The sequence below is a fragment of the Spermophilus citellus genome (genome assembly GCF_964194105.1).
Source record: "Spermophilus citellus genome assembly, chromosome: 7".
Taxonomy (NCBI): Eukaryota; Metazoa; Chordata; class Mammalia; order Rodentia; family Sciuridae; genus Spermophilus; species Spermophilus citellus.
Window position 1 is genome coordinate 42,819,724 of NC_138188.1, and position 18,051 is coordinate 42,837,774.

General features: G+C 38.0%; 1 protein-coding gene across 1 annotated transcript in view; it reads right to left on the bottom strand.

Moving 5' to 3' along the window:
- Window positions 1-10,354: 10,354 nt before the first annotated feature.
- PLSCR4 (phospholipid scramblase 4) overlaps window positions 10,355-18,051 on the bottom strand; it is a 41,813-nt gene continuing 34,116 nt past the window's right edge. The window contains exons 7-9 of the mRNA XM_081302290.1: window positions 17,347-17,508; window positions 15,346-15,504; window positions 10,355-12,593 (exon numbers count right to left, since the gene is read on the bottom strand). Coding sequence (XP_081158416.1) covers window positions 12,546-12,593; window positions 15,346-15,504; window positions 17,347-17,508 — 369 coding nt within the window. The 3' untranslated portion in view covers window positions 10,355-12,545. The remainder of the gene's footprint in view (window positions 12,594-15,345; window positions 15,505-17,346; window positions 17,509-18,051) is intronic.

The following is an 18,051-nucleotide window of genomic DNA, read 5'->3' on the forward strand; positions in this document are numbered from 1 at the left end:
GTAAAGTAGAATACTTCTGGGAAGAGCATCTGAGTCTGTGAGCTGTGCTGCCCCCTCTCCTCTGAATTAGTACAGATCAAGATGGAGTCTCTCCCAGGGTGGGTCCTTGAGAGTGCTAAACAGACACATTCTACTGATGGAACATCAGACATACAGTGCAAGCAAAGGACAAATTTTTGTTCTTATGGGCCATTAAATCTTTGGGGCTGTTTGTCACCACAGCATTACCTAGCCTACCCTGACTGACAATCTTTCCTTGTAAGTCTCAACATGCTCCATTGGGAAAATCTGCTGGTGCTGAATCCCAGTGTGTCCCTTTACATGTCACATGTGCTCTCCAGCTTGCAGTAGTATCTGTTAGTCCTAACTCACTCATTGTCATTTGCCTGGACTCTGCAGGTAAGGGAGTTTTTGATATGACACTGTATTCTGAACTAGGGACAACTTCTTGTTAATGGGAAAATCAGGTAGCCTGAAGATTCCATTGGGAAAAAGAAAAAACCAACTAATTTTAAATAAGGGAGTCTGTTCAGTGATCTCTTGTGTCATTCAAGTGAAAAATGATTTTACATCTATTTCTTTATTGAGGTGGGGGTCTAATTACAAAACTTTGAAAGTTCTATTACATTTTGGGAAAAATGAATAGAAAAAGTTGTTTTATTTGAGGAGAGACAGAGATAGAAACATAAGACTGGAAACTTCCAGTGTGAGGGATACTTTTTCCTCTTTATAGTCAAGTTCAATTTCAGCAATTTGTCCAATTTTAAGACGGCACTTGCAAATAACCTAGTATGCTTATACTCTGACAGTAATATGTCCTGGAGAGAAAAACATTTAAAATTTAAAATTAGCTTACTATGTTTAAATAAATTTATCCACTCTTGAATGAATGTCTGGCTTATGGTTTGTATGTTTTTTTAAATGAATGCCTGGATTATGGTTTGTATATTTAAAAAGCACATGTGCTGGGGGATTATTCTTTTATTACTGAGCTTAGTTAGATGCAGGTAATGTTCAAGAAGATACATATGTTATTTCTTACATAAAAGTTTGTCATTGGACAGTCTGGGAATCTAGTTACAACTATGTGGCAGTACCACTTTATCTAAGAAGTCTGCAACAGGCCACGTGTTCTCTGTCTTGTTCCACCACTCATGGTTTCCATTTTTTTAAGATCAGCTTCTGCTTCAAGAAAGGTGCTCTAGTGCCAGCCATCATTATGACAGTTGAGTCCTCAGGAAAGAAGATAATAAATCAGAGCAAAAAGATATGTCAGTTATCTGTGTGTGCGTGTGTGTGTGTGTTGTGTGTGTGGTACTGGGGATTGAACCCAGGGGCACTTGACTGCTAAGCTACCCTGCAGTCCTTTTATTTATTTTTTGTTTGGGGACAAGGTCTCAGTAAGTGGCTAAAGCTGCCTTTGAGGTTACGATCCTCCCACCTCAGCTTCCTGAGTCACCAGTGAATCTTTGAAAGAAGTCACTACACTTCATTTCTACTGGGCCAGCACACTGCGTGTCTCCACACACAGCTGCAAGGAAACACCATATCTATACCAGGCTTCATGGAGAGTCAGGGCGGTCGGAAGGTACAGTGTTAGGGAAGAAAGGGGAACAGTGTGGAGTAGGCATGCACAACCCCTGCACCATCACTGCCCATGATGATTCCTCTTAGAGATAGTGGCATTAGAGAACCCTCCTAGCCACTATCTGGTCCTCATAGGGAGCAAGGATGACGTTTATAAAACTAATGAACCTGAAAGAAGAAATTGGGCCTGAGTAGCTCAGTCTCTCTCTTTTGCTTCTCTCTGGGGAGGTAGCCTGTCTGCAGGGAATCAATATTCCTTGAACATCCGTGCGACAAAGCTGGAGACCAGCCTCCAGTTCTGGTTTCCCACCTCTGCCTGAAACACAAAGAATAACTCTGATCCTATACAGTTCTATAGACCAGGGGATATGGCATGTCCTTGAAACATCCTGTTATAGTTTGGATATGAGGTGTCTCCTGAAGTTCTTGTGTTAATACAGGAATGTTCAGAGGTGAAAAGTTTAGATGATGAGAACTGTAACCTAAGCAGTCCATCCTAGTTGGAATGAAATGACTGGGTGGTAACTGTCAGCAGGAGAGGTGGGGCTGGAGGAGGAGGGAAACTTGGGGGCTGTTCTTCAGCCTTTCCCTGAAGCCTCTTCCCACTTCCCTCTCTCTCTGCTTCCTGGCTGCTGTGAATGGAACATCTTCCACCAAACCCTTCCTCCCTGCCTCATCTTGTGCCTGGAGCAATGGACTCAGCCAATCTCTGGAGCTGTGTGCCAAGATAAACTTCTTCCTCCTCTAAGTTGTTCTTATCAGGTATTTTGGTCACAGTGACACAAAGCTGATGAACACACAACCTAGTCAGGATAAAAATGACTTTAGCTTCCCTCCTGTGTCTATCTCTCAAATGCTGTTTTTCACACCAACAATAAAGACACATTTTCTCTGAAATTTACAGAGCTATCAGTGAAGACAACAGCTTCATTTCTTCCCTGATTTCCATGTCTGGACAGGTCCTTTGTCCATATCTCAAATATGTAGCTGTAACACTCCCTGAATAGAAACCCATAAAGCATTGTGGAATGGACAGAGATATAAAGACACAGGAGACACAAAGGAAAATGGAACTACTTTAAGTACTAGGAAAAATAATCATAATAAATTCAAGGCGATAAAAGAGATGCTGACCATGGTTAGGAATATTTTCCTGGCTGATTGTCATCTGATTTGTCAGACTTCTTTTTTATTTATTTATTTATTTATTTATTTATTTATTTATTTATTTATTTATTTATTTTATTGGTTGTTCACAACTTTACAAAGCTCTTGACATATCATACTTCATACATTAGATTGAAGTGGGTTATGAACCCCCAATTTTACCCCAAATGCAGATTGCAGAATCATGTCGGTTACACATCCATAATTTTACATAATGCCCTATTAGTAATTGTTGTATTCTGCTACCTTTCCTATCCCCTACTATCCCCCCTCCCCTCCCCTCCCATCTTCTCTCTCTACCCCATCTACTGTAATTCATTTCTCTCCTTGTTTATTTTCCCATTCCCCTCACAACCTCTTATATGTAATTTTGTATAGCAATGAGGGTCTCCCTTCATTTCCATGCAATTTTCCTCATCTCTCCCTTTCCCTCCCATCTCATGTCACTGATTAATGTTACTCTTTTCTTCCTACTCTTCCTCCCTGCTCTGTTCATATTTGCTCTCATTATATCAAAGAAGACATTTGACATTTGTTTTTTAGGGATTGGCTAGCTTCACTAAGCATAATCTGCTCTAGTGCCGTCCATTTCCCTGCAAATTCTATGATTTTGTCATTTTTTATTGCTGCATAGTACTCCATTGTGTATAGATGCCACATTTTTTTTTATCCATTCATCTACTGAGGGGCATCTTGGTTGGTTCCACAGTCTAGCAATTGTTAATTGTGCTGCTATGAACATTGATGTGGCAGTATCCCTGTAGCATTCACAATATCCTCAAAAAAAAATAAAATACTTGGGAATTAACCTAACAAAAGAGGTGAAAGATTTATATAATGAAAACTACAGAACCCTAAAGAGAGAAGTTGATGAAGATCTTAGAAGATGGAAAAACATACCCTGTTCATGGATAGGCAGAACTAACATCATCAAAATGGCGATATTACCAAAAGTTCTCTATAGGTTTAATGCAATGCCAATCAAAATCCCAACAGCATATCTTGTAGAAATTGACAAAGCAATCATGAAATTCATATGGAAAAATAAAAGACCCAGAATAGCAAAAGCAATTCTAAACAGGAAGTGTGAATCAGGTGGTATAGCGATACCAGATTTCAAACTATATTACAAAGCAATAGTGACAAAAACAGCATGGTACTGGTGTCAGACTTCTGATTAACCATTTCCACGTCCCCAGATATCTTCTGTCCCTATCTTCTGTCAGGCCTTCAGGTGGCAGGCTAGTTCTCTCTGGGAAGAATAATATTTAATGGCCATGAACCATAGTTCTCTTTCTCTGTTCAGGTGATGACTTGATTCTGTTTCTGTTCATCTGATATTCCTTTTTGAACAGACAACATAGTGGAGAATGTGCGAATATTATTTATTTATTTTTTTTCTGTGAAAGACACTCCTAGATTTTCCTGTTTTGAAAAAAAAAAAATAACTGCCTTTCACACAAAACACCTAAACATATATATTTTAAATTTTGCATTCTTATGATGAAAAGTCATCATTTGCCCTAATAGTTATCTGAAATCAACACTCCTGAGTCTTAAAAACCATCTCAAAGTTTGAAAAAAAGTTTGCCTCTTTTTTGAAAAACTTGTTCACTTTCTCTCCACTAAACGAGGTACTCTGCATAGCCTGGAGCCACAATGTGAGCCACAGAGTCAAAGCACTGGTTCATGAGAGCCGCGACTGTTGATCCCAGCCAAGGGAAAAACAGATGCAAAGACTTCTTTCCTTTGAAGGAACAATATGTTCTTTCACGCTACTTAGAATCCATGTTCAGCTAAGTCTATCAAATCACAGGAAAAATATATTTCATAATTTTTTTCCAGAAATTGGGATGGACTGTTTCTTCCTAAGTGTCTTCATCCAATGATTAAAAAATTAATTTCCCACTTAGTCGTAGGGTAGCTGCATTACCTTTGTTGATATTTGCATTACTTGTCCATGATTGGCACGAACCCTGTAATACTTGCCATGCATCTCTACAAGATGCTGGTGTTTTGAGGCATACTGTGTGACCATGTGCTTTAGAATAGTTTTGAAATTTAAAATAACTTGGAACCTGGTTTTAATTTTTTTATTGTTTAACATATCAATGTTATAAAAGAGGTTGCATTAAATGTTTTAGTCTCTTTTAAATTCTTAGTATGGTGGCAAGGAAATGAATAAAAATTGGAGACCCGCACTTGGGGGCTAGTTCTACTAATTCACAATGTAACTTTGGACACATAACCTGGCTCTCTCTCTCAGCTTCTACCTTTATAGATTATGATGTAGAGCAAGTAGTCTTTAAAGTGTCTTCTGACTCTAAAATCGGTTCTATTCATTAAAATTTACAGATTAAGATGATAAATTCTTGGCTGAAACAAATACCATTTACTAAAGAAATTCATAGGCTGGTGCTGCCCCCTATCGTTCATGGATTTTCTTCTTTCCCACTGGGGTGGTGACTTGGCTGCATATTGATAAATATTTTGTTATTCTAATTGTCTCTTTGACATCATAAAAAAATCAAGAGTCTTAAAAACTTGTGTTATCTATGTTTTCATATATTATAATAAAAAACTAAAGACTCTAATAAGTTATTTTTAATGACTGTTAGCTAAGACAATTTAAGCAAACATGTCTTTTGAAACTATGGAAAGACTATAAAATTTCCTAAAATAAATTTATCTAAACCTGGGTTATAAAAGAGCTGGCATCATTATCAACAAATATCTTTGACCTAACACCAGTATTAGAAATACCAAATATTTTATGGTAATTTGGAAGTTAATAATGTAGGGATAAACAATGTGTCATCTCAAATAGAAAAGTAAGATTTGAGTTCTAAAATAAAGCAACAATCTGCAAAGTCAGAATTATTTTAACAGTTATATTTTCATTAAATAATTTGCCCCACATATTTCTCCCTAAAATTTTTGTATTGTTTGTAAAACTAGGTCACTTCCATTGGAAGCTACATTGCAAACTGGATATTTCTAAAACTCTCTTGCAGTGGAAGACCTAGAAAACCTAGCTGAAGTATAGTCAAAAGACATTCACATGCAAGTGCAGATATTAGGAGAATGAAGGAATTTAGAAGAAGTTAAAAAATAAGGAACAATCAGAAATAGCTGAGTATTAATCAGAAGCTGACACTTTCTTTGGATTCCCAGAGGGAGGGAATCACCAGTCTTCATTAGTGAGGCTCTTTGATTTCACAGACCACAAGGAAGCAGGAGGTGAGACCTGGGGCTGAAAGGTCTAACAATGACACAAAGACCCAGTAAAAGGAGAACCTTCAAAGGAACACACTCAAATGGAAAGGGTAAACTGTGCTGAGGGCCATTACCAAGTAGAAATGACGCATCAAAATTTCCTTGCTAGCGTACCCCATGTTAATGATTTCGCTGTTGACATTGCATGTAAGGTGACCTTGCTCAAAGACCAAGGCGGATCCGGGTTTAGAGCTGATCAGGTTTGAAGAAGTATCCCGGTCCTTGGGTTAAGGGCGTTCCCAGTTTTAGACCTTGGATTTTAGGGAAGTTCGATGTTGAGGATTATTGCTACTGGAAATAGGGCGTTCCTGCTACCTGAGCTCCCATTGAGCTCTCATGAGATTCAGAGAGCATTTTGGGAAAGAAAGCCTCGTGGAGGAGGTGAATTGGGTGGCAGGACAACTGGGATTGCCCCAGAACGTGTGTGGAGGCCGGTGTGAGTTCGGGAATAAAGAATTGCTGTTTGAATCTACAAAGCTGTGTGGTGGCTTGTGATTCTGTGCCCAGCCAAGACTGCGGCAAAACTGAAAAAAATTCATCAACGCTGGCACAAGGAGATTAAGAGAAATCTTGATTTTTTTTTTGACCCATGATACAGGTACAGACAAAAATATTCTCTGAATTCATAAACAAGAGTTGTGACGTTTTCTAGGGAGTCATATTTAAAATGAACTTGACTTGGAGAAGAGCAGAGTGGGGGAATAACATAAAAAGTGGGCTTCAGTTGCTACCACTGCTGGAGCACCAGAAGCAGCAAACATAAACCTCTTCAGAGAGAATGTGCCCCAGGCAGGACCTCCTTGGAGCTTCATGGATTTCCAGCCATAATCCTGAACTTCAAAACACATGAGGTGACAAGCCACCACTGTTCTCTATTTCTATTCCTCTGTATTTGTTAATACCGATATAATCAAACATCCACAAAGAACAGGGGACAGTGGTTTAGCATGTAGCCTCTGAAGCTCCTGCCAACCGGTTTGTGGATGTACAGATTGCTGTGTGACCTTGTGCAGAATACTCAACTTCAGTTTTCCCATCTCTAAAATGGGAGTTATCCCCTACAGTAGATGAATGGATTAAAAAATGTGGCATATATACACAATAGAATTTTACTCAGCAATAAAAGAGAATAAAATCATGGCATTTGCAGGTAAATGGATGCAGTTGGAGAAGATAATGCTGAGTGAAGTTAGCCAATCCCCAAAAGCAAATGGCAAATGTTTTCTCTGATATAAGGTGACTGACTCATAGTAGGGTAGGGAGAGGGAACATAGGAGGAATAGACGAACTCTAGATAGGGCAGAGGGATGGGAGGGGAAGGGAGAGGGCAGGGGGTTAGCAAGGAAGGTGGAATGTGATGGACATCATTATCCAAAGTATATGTATCAAAACACGAATTGGTGTGAACATACTTTATATACAGAGATATGAAAAATTATGTTCTACGTGTGTAATAAGAATAGTGATGCATTTCACTGTCTTGTATTTTAAAAATAAAAGCAATTTAAAAAGAAAGAAAATAATTAAAATGGTAGTTATCGTAGTAAGCTGTATCATAGGCTTGCCATGAGAATTAAATAGATTAATATATTTCATGCAGAGTCATACATGGAATATACAAAGCACTAGAAAGTGGTGTCTGCTCTCATCATTATCAGCATTACAGTTATCATTGTTATTACAGGCAATGGGTCACATTATCTCACCTATCTCCTGCTTAGCTTGGCTTTTCACCAGAGGTGCCCAAGAGCTTATTCACCTGGCCTGGAATAAGATCTTAAGCTAAACCTAGCAGCTCTGTTTTAAAGATTTATTTGCTTTGTTGTCACCGTGGAGATATTATAGGCAGAGGCACAGTCCTCACTCTGGCCCAAGGATCTCCCTGACTTTATCATCCACCAGGGAACACTCACCTCCCACCTACTCTGGGCAACTGGGAACATAGGGTTAGGACCACAGGACTCGCCACATTCTGGTTCCATCTAGACCAGCAGCTTTTCTGTCAGCTGCAATTCCAGGGTCTTCTCTGCCTCCTGCAGTGGCTTTCATTTTCCTTCCCTTTAATCCAAGCTTCATTTTTCCTTCATTACTGTTACAGCAGGGGAAAGAAATTGCTTAGTACCCTATCTCCATGTTACTCTCACCTCCTGATGAAGCTGGGACCCACCTCTACCTCATGATGCAATTGTGAGAATCCAGTAATATACATTTTTAAAAAGAAATGTGTATGTTTCATGCAATTGTTACTTAGCTTCCACTGCAACAATATATTTGCCTCTGTCGTATTTGCTGGGGAATGGAAGGCTATGTTTTCATTTCTGTCTCCTTGAACACCTAGCAGTGAGTGTCATACATGTATTAGGACTTTCATTCATTCATTTGAAAAACACTGAGCATAGTAAACCTATCAGACCCTGTCCTGGGCTTGCAGTTTGCTGTAGTGAACAGTCAATCCCTGCTTTGTTTGAGGAGTTTGCTAAACTGGTCTTTTCAATTGTGCTCACCCTGAATTCATCTTGCAGAGGTAGCTATATATGCAGTTTATCTTACCTTCAATAGTGCCAGGAAGTTTCCCTGTCATGCAGCCTATGCAGCCTGTCTTACTTGTCTGACAGAAAAATATTCTATGGTAACTGAGATGGGGCTAGTGGCATGTGGTTGTGAGTATTCCAACACCCATTTGGGGCATGTTCCAAAGATGTGTGTTTTGTTTAAGCATCTATATTATCCACTAGCTTGTGAGCCCTGGAAAGCAGTAATTATTTATTTTGCATTTTTGTATTTCCCTTTGCCTTGCAGAAATAGCTCAGTGCCTGAATTTAGCAGATGCTCAATAACTTAAGTATTAGAAGGATAAAAGAGTGGAGAGGATGGTAACTTTTTTTAAAAAGACTTTTTCTATTTTTTAGTTGTAGATAGACACAGTATCTTTTATTTTATCCATTTTTATGTGGTGCTGAGGATTGAACCCAGTGCCTCACACATGCTAGGCAAGTGCTTTACCAATGAACCACCACCCCAGCCCCAGATGGTAACATTTTTTGACTGGTGGCTATAACAAATATTTTTAAAAAATATATTGCTTTTATTTTTGCTTTTTTTTTTTTTCATTTTAGCAAGTTCTGAGTAAGGGCCTACCACCTGCTGTTATTAGACAGGCTAACTGGTATCCCGTCAGAGCATACTGCCTCACCTTGAATATACAATGTTCCATTCTGTTTTTCTCTTTTATATGATTTATAACTTAAGAAGCCTTGGGGCAAATGTGAAATGCATTGTGAAGTTATGGGAACGATCCACTTTGAACATTAGCCAGCACTTGTCAAACAGCTGAATTTGATATTTGTCTATTAAATCCAGATCTTTAGTTTTTCCAAACTTTCCTCTTTCAATGTAAATTAAATTAAATCTTGAGCATTAAGAGAAAAAAAAATGAGAAGTAGCCAGTTTGTCCCAATAGGGGCAAGATGTCAGTTTCTGGAATAACTGTCTATTCTATATTTGAACTTTCTGTTTAATTGGTTGGAAAATTCACCTAGTAAGTTAGTCTTGTAACCCATCTCTTTTGCATAATTTCTGGCAAATCTGCTTAAGAAAAAAAGTGCTTTAAATTGCAGTGTTTAGTGACATAGCTGCAAATTCTAGCAGGTTTCCTGCATAATACAATAACATTGCTATTATATTAGAAATTCAAATGCACCTTAAATAACTGGATTAGCCCTTGTAACTAACTTGGTTACATAGGAATCTTAGTTTCTACTGTTGAACGCCACAGAAGTGACTTTATGAATACTATATTAATATAAAAAGGTAAGGACATTGAATGAGCCTAATCCCTAATCTGAAATTGCTTCAGAAATCCCTTTGGTAAAAAATACTCAAAAAATCATGGGCTAGGATGATGGCTCAGTGGTAGAGTATTTGCCTAGCATGTGTGAGGCACTGGGTTCGATTCTCAGCACCACATCTAAATAAATAAATTAAAACAAAAGTCCTCAACAACTAAAAAAAAAAAAACCCTCAAAGAATCAGTCATAACTCAAAGAATTAGACAGTATTTTACTATTAATCACATTACATTTATTTGAAAGCCAAAACAACATGAGCAAATATTTAAAAACACATGCATTTTAGAATGTGTTTGGTTTTTAGTCCACCTGATTAATTTTACACAATGAAATGCCATTAAGAAATGATAATGTGAACTGTATGTTAAAAATATGATGCATGACATTGTTTTAAAGAAAGAGACATTGTAACTGAAAAAGATATGTTAATACCATAAAACCTTAAACAGAAAGTAAAACATGTTATATTTTATTTTATACTATTAATATGTTGCAGGTCTTTGAATACTGAGAAGTAACAGTAAAAAATTCACATACATAAACTTTCTGAATATGATTTGTCTGGTTTTCTATATAAAATGTCAGACCTCATTACAGAAAACACTTTTCACTTATCTGTTTAGGATCATAATTTCATTTTCAAATATAAGGCAATTATTATTTTAGAAAGCAGCAGCTCTTGCAATTTTTTAAAAAAGCTCTTAGCAGCATGTGAAAACGAATATTACAAATAACTAAGTAAAACAACTTTTACCATTAAAATATTAGTATAATTTTAAAATGAGACCCCTTTCTTTCATTGCAAAAAGAATGAGGGCTAAGGCTTTCATCTCAAAACACTCCATCTGAGAATACTCAGGTTTGCTTTAGCTAATAAGTCATAGAGGAATGCATCCCATTCTATCACTGGCTGTGTTGAAAGAACACCCTCCATACCCAGGTAGGAAGTGGACAGGCAACAGAGTCAAGTCAGTCCATGTATTCATTTAAACACCCTTTTTTTTTTTTTTTTGTGCCTAGCCCTTTCTTCATGTTTTAATTTGAAAGAGGGGCTCTCCAAGTCCCTAGGGCCTTGGTAAGTTGCTGAGGTTGATCTTGGACTTGAAATCCTCCTGCCTCAGCCTCCCAAGTGGCTGGGATTGCAAGTGTGTACTGCTGTGCCCTGACCTACCCTGCTTTTAATTACAAAGAAGCACAAGGGATGCTTTGACTCTGTCAGTCCAGCATAATCCTTATTGATAACTTATAGACCAGGCAGAACTACCATGATGGCTGTGTTTTACTATTTTCTTCGTGTAAAGATTTATGCAATATGTAAATAAAAAGCAGCAAAGCAGTATTAAGCAGCATCAGGATTTGTAGCTTGAACTTTTATAAGCTGCTACACAAAATGTTACATTTAAAAATTGAAAATGTATCTACATTTCTTGCCATTGGAGCAGTTTTATGGTCACCTGGGATTTTGAAAGGAAAAAAAAAAATGTCATTTATTTTGTATCACATCCAGTGAGATAAAGAGATTCAACAGGCAATATTTGAGATTCATGTGTAAGGCATTGGTGACCAACAGACATTCTACATTAAATGTGCAAATTATTATGTATAATAATTTATACATAAGATGTATTGAATGCGGGGTTCCTATAAGAATATTAATGTCCCTATGATGCTGCGATCTTGGTTAGCTGTGGTCCTGGTCAGCTTTTTTCCTGATAGTCTGATCCTGCCTTTAGATACACACAGCTTCTGATTGTCCATGTCCAGGAATAAAAAAAAAAAATAGCATGTAATATATAAAAATTATAATAAAAAAGAATACATGTTTTATTTTGTAATAAAATTGAATTTCTTGCTGAAACTTTTATATACTTGGCAGAATGGGCTTTTTTAGTTTGTTTGTTTTGGGGGGGATTTTTTGGTGCCAGGCATTGAATCCAGCGGGGTACTCAACCACTGAGCCACATCCCCAGCTATTGCTTATATTTTATTTAGAGACAGGGTCTTGCTGGGTTGCTTAGGGCCTCACTGAATTGCTTAGGCTGGCTTTAGACTCAAGATTCTCTGCCTCAGCCTCCTGAGCCACTGGGATTACAGGCATGCACCACTGTGCCTGGCCAGAATGAGGTTTGGATATTGGTGCACAAGTAAAAATTTCCTTTTACAATACAATGTAATATTTCTTTCTGTCTACCCTTTGGTCTTTACAGATGAAGTATATAATTATTTTTACCAGAAATTGAGTTTGCCTCCTATTAAAGGACATATTAATAGAGAGAAGAAAGGGGAAAGGGCTAGAGATAGAAGCCAGGTCCCAACAGCAGTCTGCCATTTCACTACCTATAGGTGTGGGAACTCTGGATTCATGTTCCCACATCCCAGGGCCACAGCATTAAAAAGCTTGTTTGTGTGTGCTTCCTTGGTAAATGGTCCTCGCTTCTCAGAAGGAATTCCCAGGCCACCGGGTAGACAGAGTCTGAGCTGAAGCACATGTTCTGACTGTGGTCTTGGACTCACACTCTCAGTCTGGCTGTCAAAGCTTACCCCCAATACAAAGAATCTGCCAAAGCAGAGACATATACTTGCAAATAATTGAGGGTTAACTGTAAGCCTAAGGCAGTTTTTTCCAATTTTTTGCATTAACCATAATTGATGATTGGCTGTGTCTCTCTATCTTGATGAGCGTTGTGGTGGAGACCTTTCAAAGTACATGAAGTCCTGAAATTGGAAAAAGAATCACATGTTGACAGATGGATAAGTACATAGATAATCACATAAAATATGTACACTATTATCCTTTATAATTTACTAGGGAACTCTCCCATTCCTGTTACGATAAATACATCTAATGAAATCTTTATGAAGAGGAACTTTATGTTAACAGCAGCAATTAAAAATTTGGAAATGTGGTAGACAATAAGCTTTCCATTTCCAGTAGTGATTAACAAAACTTTATCATTAGAAGGAGGAAAAACTTAATAAATCTGAGGATGGTACAACACCAGGAGTAGAATGACAGGCACTGAGAACTGGGAAAAGGGCATTGGCTTGAAGCTATTGATTTCACTAAAAATCACAGAATGAGTACTAGGAAGTAGTGAGAATGATAAATAATATGAAATGATGTAAAATCCATTGAATGCCTAATATCTTCTAAGCACTCTCCTGACTACTTTACTTATGTGATAGCTAATATCCACATCCTTAAAAATGTAAATCTTTTTATCTCTACTTACACATGAGGAAACTGAGGATCTCAAATGCTAAATGCTTTGCAAAATATGTACCTAGAATGTGACACAGACATAACATAGTTCTTGAAACACTGGCCAGAGCAATTAGAAGAAAGAAATTAAAGGGATACAGATAGGAAAAGAAGAACTCAAATTAGCACTATTTGCTGATGATACGATTCTATACCTACAAGACCCAAAAAATTCCACCAGAAAACTTCTAGAACTAGTAAATGAATTCAGCAAAGCAGCATATAAAATCAGTACCCATAAATCAAAGGCATTTCTGTATATCAATGAGAAATCCTCTGAAAGGATTTCTACGCCATTTATGATAGAATAAAAAAAATAAAATAAAATACTTGGGAATCAACTAAAGAGGTGAAAGATCTCTACAAAGAAACTACAGAATGCTAAAGAAAGAAATTTAAAAAGACCTTAGAGATAGAAAGATCTACCTTGTTCTTGGATAGGCAGAATTAATATTGTCAAAATGACCATACTACCAAAAGACAATACAGATTTAATGCAATTCCACTCAAAATCCCAATGACATTCTTCATACAAAGAGAAAAAGTAGTCATAAAATCCATCTGGAAAAATAAGAGATCCAGAATAGCTAAAGCAATCCTTAGCAGGAAAAATGAACCAGGAGGCATCACTATACCAGACCTAAAACTATAGTAACAAAAACAGCACAGTATTGGCACCAAAATAGATTTATAGACCAATGGTACAGAATAGAAGACACAGAGACTAACCCACATAGTTAGTTATCTCATATTAGACAAAGGTGCCAAAAATGTACATTGGAGAAAAGATAGCCTCTTCAACAAATTGTGCTGGGAAAACTGGAAATCCATATACAACAAAATGAAATTAAACCTCTATCTCTCACCATGCACAAAACTCAATTCAAAGTGGATCAAGGACCTAGGAATTAAACTAGAAACTGCACCTATTAGAAGAAAAAGTAGGACCAAATCTCCATCATGTCAGAGTAGGCCCTGACTTCCATTATAATACTTCTATAGCACAAGAATTAAAATCAAGAATCAATAAATGGGATAGATTCACACTAAAAAGCTTCTTCTCGGCAAAAGAAACAATCAGTGAGGTGAATAGAGAGCCTGCATCTTGGTAGCAAATCTTTACCCCTCACACATCAGATAGAGCACTAATCTCTAGGATATATAAAGAATTCAAAAATCCTGATAACAAAACAAGAAATAACTCAATCAATAAATAGGCCAAAGAACTGAACAAAAACTTTTCAGAAGATGATATACAATCAATCAACAAATATATGAAAAAATATTCAACATCTCAGCAATTAGAGAAATGTAAATCAAACTACTCTAAGATTTCATCTCACTCCAGTCAGAATGGCAGCTATTACGAATACAAGAATACAAACAACAATATGTATTGGCGAGGATGTGGGGAAAAAGGCACATTCATACATTGCTGGTGGGACTGCAAATTGGTGCAGCCAATATGGAAAGCAGTATGAAGAATCCTTGGAAAAATGGAAATAGAACCCCCATTTGACTCAGCTATCCCATTCCTGGGTCTATACACAAGGGATTTAACAACAAGCATACTACAGGGACACAGCCACATCAATGTTTATAGCAACACAATTCACAACAGCTAAACTGTGGAAGCAACCTAGATGCCCTTCAGTAGATGAATGCATAAAGAAAATGTGGTGTATATACACAATTCAACATTAAAAGAGAATAAAATCATGGCATTTGCAGGTAAATGGATGGTGTTGGAGAATATAATGCTAAGTGAAGTTAGCCAAACCCCCAAAAAAACAAATGCTGAATGTTTTCTCTGATTTAAGGATGCTGATTCATAACGTGGTTGAGCGGGAGAAGCATGGAAGGATTAGATGAACTCTAGATAGGGCAAAGAGGAGGGTGGGGAAGGGAGAGGGTATGGGGGGGAAGAAGGATGGTGGAATGCGATGGACATCATTACCTTAAGTACATGCACAAATGGTGTGACTCTACTTTGTGTACAACCAGAAATATGAAAAATTGTGCTCTATAAGTGTAATATGAATTGTAATGCATTCGACCATCATATAAAAAATTAAAATAAAATAAAAAAAGAAAGTGGCACAGACAGAAATGGTCAGTTTTGAAGTTGATTCCCTTTCTACTGTGCTACGCTGCTTCTCAGAAGGAATGAATCCTTTGGGACAAGTCAAAAGACAAAAGACTCACAATGAGGAAGCAAGCTCCAAATATCATGGCTTTCATCTTCACATCCAGGTCCAACGGGAAGTGGATGTCAAAGTGGTCAGCATCTCCCATGTTGGACAACAGACCATTCCACTTACGGATTATGCTGCCAATGCTGGACACACCGTCCAGGGACTGGACCTACAATGACAAGAATGTGATTTGATGAGGATTGAAAAGTATTAAAGCACATGTCTCAGTCTTCCACACACCGCAGTTTATGCTGTGATAGCATAAATTCAGGCAGGAGAAGAATAATCACATAATTTCAAATGTGGATATTATGGCCAAGAAGGATTACATGTTTTAAAACTGATTGGAAACTAAATTGAAATATATCTTGCAATCCTCAGGCGACTGCTCTTTCCTCATCTTCTAGTTGAGCTAGCGGGAGACCTTGTCACAGTGAGATAGGAATTTGGGGATACAGGAAAAACAAGAGAGACTAAGAAGCACCCAGGAGCCTTTGGAATTCAGGAAACCCCCTGAACCTTTGAAATGCAAAACAAGCATTCCTGAGCAACCCAGTCCAAGACTTCCTTCATTCTTTCCCATGTTCTCCTGCAAAAATGATGTCATCATGATGACAATACTTAAACGTGGGAAAACTGGCAGGATATTGTGTAACTTCAGACTTTACCTCTAATCCAGTTCCTAGCATCTGTACTTCTATAAATATCAATACCCTACACCAAGCAGTGCTGAATCTCCCTCTGGAGATGGCTAGAAATCTCCCTTGAATGTGTATTTCTTACTTTACCCTAAAAGATGCCACTACCCTGCGATAGTCTGCATTCTTTCTTGAATGTTTCTGCTTTCCTGAGTAAATCTGTGTCTCTGACTGGTGCATGCTGAAATTCTTTCCCTTTATGTGTGCCAAAAACTCTAGTGTCCAGAGTCAAAGTTCCCATCTCTGGGAACTCCTTTGGTGACTGTGATTGGAATTGATCATTGAATTCTTCTCCATAGAACAAAGGGGTGGGAATTGGGAAATGGGAGAGACGTAAGAGCAAAAGCAGATTCATAATACTGTCCATTACTTGTGGCTTGAGCTTTTGGGAGAGAAATCCACCCTGCCTAAACATACATCAGGATGCCAAAGGGGACCCTGGCTCTCACCACAGGGAGTATACGTGAATGTCCCTTGGCAATAGGAACAGCCTACCCTGCAATTTGGATTATCTATATTTTATACAAAATTGTCTTTTATAAGTAAGTAGTATTTAATGATACAAAGTGAGAACTAGGGGAAATTTATTGGGTATTATAGGAAACACATAAGAGTAATTTCAGTAGATGATAGGTTGGATTGAATTCTGAGGCCTTCAGAAATGACTCTATATGGAGTTCAGGAAATACTCTAGGAATTTCCTTTGTCATATTTGCTGATAATAAGCAATTATTTTGTAAACCCTGTGATAAAAGTGAAACAAAAGGATTTTTTTCTTTCTTGAGCAAAAGTTATAATATAACCTATGAGGAATTTTATCCATGTTGTCGGTGTTATCCATTTCTTGAGGGTGCAGATAGACATCTATCATACCCATAAGCCATTGGCACAACTCGGAGTGCACTACATGTTCTGTGTTACGTTGGACACTTGCATTAGAATCTATATTCCCATCTTGGAAATTCGTAGGAAAAAATGGTCAAGTAAATACAACCAAGAGCAGAAAAAAAAATGGATTAGGTCAGATTACTAACTCTCAAAAGTTCTGATGTTTTCAATGATTTATTTTTCTTTGTCAAGTACAAAAATAGAAGCAGGGATTTGGGGGAGCCAAACAAAAAGCATTTCACATTTTGGAAAGTATCAAGTAATCTATTCATAATGACTTGAAAATCATTGCCTGTCAACTGGTTAATGAACACCTTCTTCTTACTCTGTAACTCATTCACATGATAAAATTGTCTAAACAAGATCATTCCAAGGTCTATTAGAAAAAAAAAAAACGGTAGAAACATTATGTTCACGGCATTTACCTCGAAAACAGAGTCGGAGCCACAGCCATAGGTAGAGCAGGGTCCGCGCACTCTCAACACATTCTCTTTCTTCTCATTCTGGATGCTGTAGACGGCTCTGCACAGGTTCCAGTGTTCTGCCACAAAGCCAATTGTGGCTCCAGGAGGACACTGCACCTCCAGCTATGGAGGCAGCAATCAGGGAGGTCAGGGAGGGTGGACACAGACCTATGCAACACACATGCCCACAGCCTAGACATGCTCCTGCACTCAAGGATCAGGGAGATTGGTTCTGGGAGAGGAAGTCTAGGTCTCCTGGGCTACAATTAGAGTTGTATTTTAATAAGCAGCCTTGTGGGATGAGGTCATGCTTCCCTTTGGGACAAAGGGCAGGCTTAATTCTGCTTTCTTATAAGAAGGCCAGCTGTTCAGGCTCAGTGTTCCTAAACTCCCCACGCAGCATTGCTTACATACACAGCTTCTCCAAGTCAACCCGTAGACAGTGGACAGGGAGAGGGCGGGGGGACCAACCCCAGCACACTGATGCTCATGTTGCTTGTTGTGCTGTATCAGTGTCCTTTGTCTCTGATCTAGGAATCTCATATGTCTTCTGACACACTGCATGAAACAGTAATAAGCTAACTTTTAGATTTTTAAGTCAGATAAAAGCCAAATCTCAGACTTGTTCATTATAACAAAAAAAGGAAAAGGAAAGAGGCATTCTGA